Here is a 3,159-nt window from a genome sequence, read left to right as displayed (position 1 = left end):
TATCGATATATATCGATGTCTGTATCTATATATTGATATATTTGTATCTATATATATCAATATATAGATACATCTATATAGATCGAGATATCTATTTATCTGTCTATCTATCTATCTATTCATCTATTGATCTAAATAGCATATATAAGAGAAAGAGCTAAGTTTTTCATATTCCCGAAGCGTAGACTTTAAGAACAACACCAAAAATCATGAGAGTTGACAACACTGAAGATGGTACATTAGGAAGGCCGGTTTCTTCCTAGGCTGGCTACACCTTGAGAAGGGAAAGTAATTTTTCCTTGGGAAAACCTGAAGCATTTGGGAACAGATGAGGCTGGGGGCAGATCACAGCAGACACCCGAGAGGGAGTACAAACAGGCAGCGGTGTGGGAGTTTGGCAGGGGTGTGAGGGGGCGCGGGGCAGGGGCGGCCTGTGGCCCCAGGCCGGAGGTTCTGTGGCAGTTGGAGATGCAGAAAACAAGACGTTGTCAGTTGGGAGCTGCCCGCAAGAGTGCGGCAGGCAGAAGCCACAAGAAAATACACAACGTGCCCCTGACCTGTGTGTGCCTGAGTCACCTCCGGGGCAAACTGCTCATGTTGGAACCCAGGCAGCTGAGTAAGCACTCGCTGCTTCTTCTTCCCCCTGCAATACGGGCCTGCAGACCTACAGATGGGACCCAGGAGGAGAGTGGAGAAGGGAGCGATTGACATCTCTCTGAGACAGACGCTGCAGGGCTCACCTGCACTGAGTCACAGGGCTCCCGCATGGCCACAGGAGATGTGGTGCAGAGTAAAATCACAGGGAGATGTTCCCCGGGAGCACCGTGCCTCCAGTGTGTGCACACATCTGCATCCCCTGGGGATCCTGCGCAGCACGACTGGACCCTGCTCAGGGGATAAGCATTGGGCGAGATTGCCAGTTGTGTTTTTAACAAGAGGATTGCCTTGAATGCTAGCTAAGCTTTAGTCAGTATGGTCACTGCTGTCCTAAAGGACTAAGTGATATGGGAGCCCCAGTGCCAACCCAGTATTAATCAGGGCCTGATGCCCTTAGGCAGCACGGTGCCAGCTGCCCTAGGGGTAGCAGAAGAGAGACAAAGGTGTCTTATTGCTCTTTAGGGCTGTAACTTTCACAGGCTTTCCCCCTTCCCAGCCCTATGTGCTCGCTGTAGATGTCTTGCCTCTTGCTGTGCAGTGAAAGAAGAATTACATTACTGCCTTTGAAGGCTTGGATTCTCAAAGGAAGGGTAGACAGAACTGGTTCAAAAAGGTTTTGGAGGATTTTAGGAATGGAAAAAATAACAATGAAAACTAACATGTTTCTATTGAAAAGTTTGACTTTTTGGTGCAATATCTAAAAGTGACATATTTTTCTGAGGCTCTGCCGTTTCATGAGAGTTGCATTTGGGTTCCAGTGCTTCCGTTCTCTCCTATCAGGCTCCTGGGGGGTTACCCATACCAAGGAGTGCCACAGCCTCCCCTCATGGTGAGGGAAAATTGCAGGTGTTGACTGGAGAGCCCAGTCCATAGAAAGAAATGGGGAGATGAAAACCAACCTTCAATTCCTATGAGATACTGCGGGTGGAACATCTGAGCAGAAGTATTTTGGTTTTTGGCTGAAAGGCGTGGGGTTCAGATTGCTCGCTTTCTGCAGAAAATCTGGATTTTTCATGTTAAACCACTTCTCAAAAAGACATGTTGAATGAAAAGGTCTCGTTGAAAACCTCATTCCCACTGAAAACTAGGGCCGATTAGAAATTTCCTGTCAAAATTAGAACATTTGGCAGCCGACCCCCCATTGCATTTTCTGCGCTGCCAACTAGCAAGCATTGCAAAATCATAGAAAGCCCCCCCGATAATGAGATCTCTGGCAAAATGGAGAGATCACAGGAAAAATATGTGTTAACAAGTGTTACTTTGCTTGTCTTCTAGCTTTTGAACCTAAAGTATACACGTCTGTCACATTTTCAAATTTTTCTTCACAACCGTGATAACTAGAAAGTTACTTTTAAAAAAGGGAGCAACAGAGATTTCTTGAGTCTGAGAGCCAGGGCTTAAAGAAGAATAGAAGACGAATGGACATTTATACATGTGCTTTGTGGGGGGTGGGGGTTGGCTCTCAAATCTGCTCTAAGTAAAACACCCAGAGCGTCTTGTGTATCAGCATCCGCACATTTAAAAATGGTGAGGGGGGCACTTTAACTAAAGCTCTTCAAACAAGTGTTAGTTAAAGTGGCCCTTCTGCCATTATTAAGCATGGGCACACTGACACACAAGAAGCTGGAGTCTGCTGGAGCACAGTAATTACCACACTCCAGCCGACTTGATTGATTGAATCTGCTCCAATGTGGTGTAATTACAGCATGTTGGAGCAGCCTCGCTGCTCATGTGTAGGTGCCTGAGGATAAAATTCTTTGCCCCTTTTGAAAATCCTACCCTATAGACCTACAGATTTAGAGTGTTTTCTTCAGTTTAATAAGCACAGCCCTTTTAATCTTTGTGATTTCTGCGTATATATATATATAGCTTGGTGCCCAAGGATCAGGGCTATTAGACTATAGCAGCAGGTTTCAACCTGTGGTCTGCAAAAGATGACTATGATCAATCAGAAGTATGTGAGTACCCACACTTCCAGTTCAAAGGGGTCTGTACCTCCATTTGAAATTTCCAAAGGGATCTGCACCTCCCTTGAAAATTTTTTAGGAGTTCACAAATGAAGAAAGGTTGAAAACCATTGGACTAGAGAAAGAGATGAGCAGTAACAACTGTCATGGGAAGTTTCAGTAGCGCTCTCCTGAATTCTCCCTTGACAATGCTGCCTGTTAAATGCAAGATATTCTCTATAACTACAGCAGTTTTTGGCATTTCCCTCTTGTACCTTTTTTGGAATCCCATGGTGAACAGACTCTAATGAAGGATTTTCCACACAGTCTAGCAGAAAGAACAATGCTACGGACCCACAGCTTTTCCTCTTCTATGCTGTCCCCTGAGAGGAAACTTTTGGATCTCAGCCTCTTTGATCCTAGAGGCAGAGGGAACAATCCACATTAGTATGCAATGGTCAAAAAAATCAACCCTAGTGAGTTTCAAGTTTGAATTTGCAAGTTTGAATTTGACCTGTTGTTTTCCATAGAATTACACTCATATATATGAGGGCAG

At 45.0% G+C, this 3,159-nt stretch overlaps 1 protein-coding gene across 1 annotated transcript in view; it reads left to right on the top strand.

Moving 5' to 3' along the window:
* Window positions 1–467: 467 nt before the first annotated feature.
* Window positions 468–3,159, top strand: part of LOC109299068 (alpha-1,3-mannosyl-glycoprotein 4-beta-N-acetylglucosaminyltransferase C-like) — a 16,761-nt gene continuing 14,069 nt past the window's right edge. Inside the window, exon 1 of the mRNA XM_019519561.1 lies at window positions 468–616. Within this exon, the coding sequence (XP_019375106.1) occupies window positions 469–616 (148 nt within the window). The 5' untranslated portion in view covers window position 468. The remainder of the gene's footprint in view (window positions 617–3,159) is intronic.

This window comes from Gavialis gangeticus, unplaced genomic scaffold (genome assembly GCF_001723915.1).
Source record: "Gavialis gangeticus isolate Ggan-Ray unplaced genomic scaffold, GavGan_comp1, whole genome shotgun sequence".
Classification (NCBI taxonomy): domain Eukaryota; kingdom Metazoa; phylum Chordata; order Crocodylia; family Gavialidae; genus Gavialis; species Gavialis gangeticus.
Note: the sequence above shows the minus strand (reverse complement) of the source record. Positions and strands in the feature narration are given on the sequence as shown.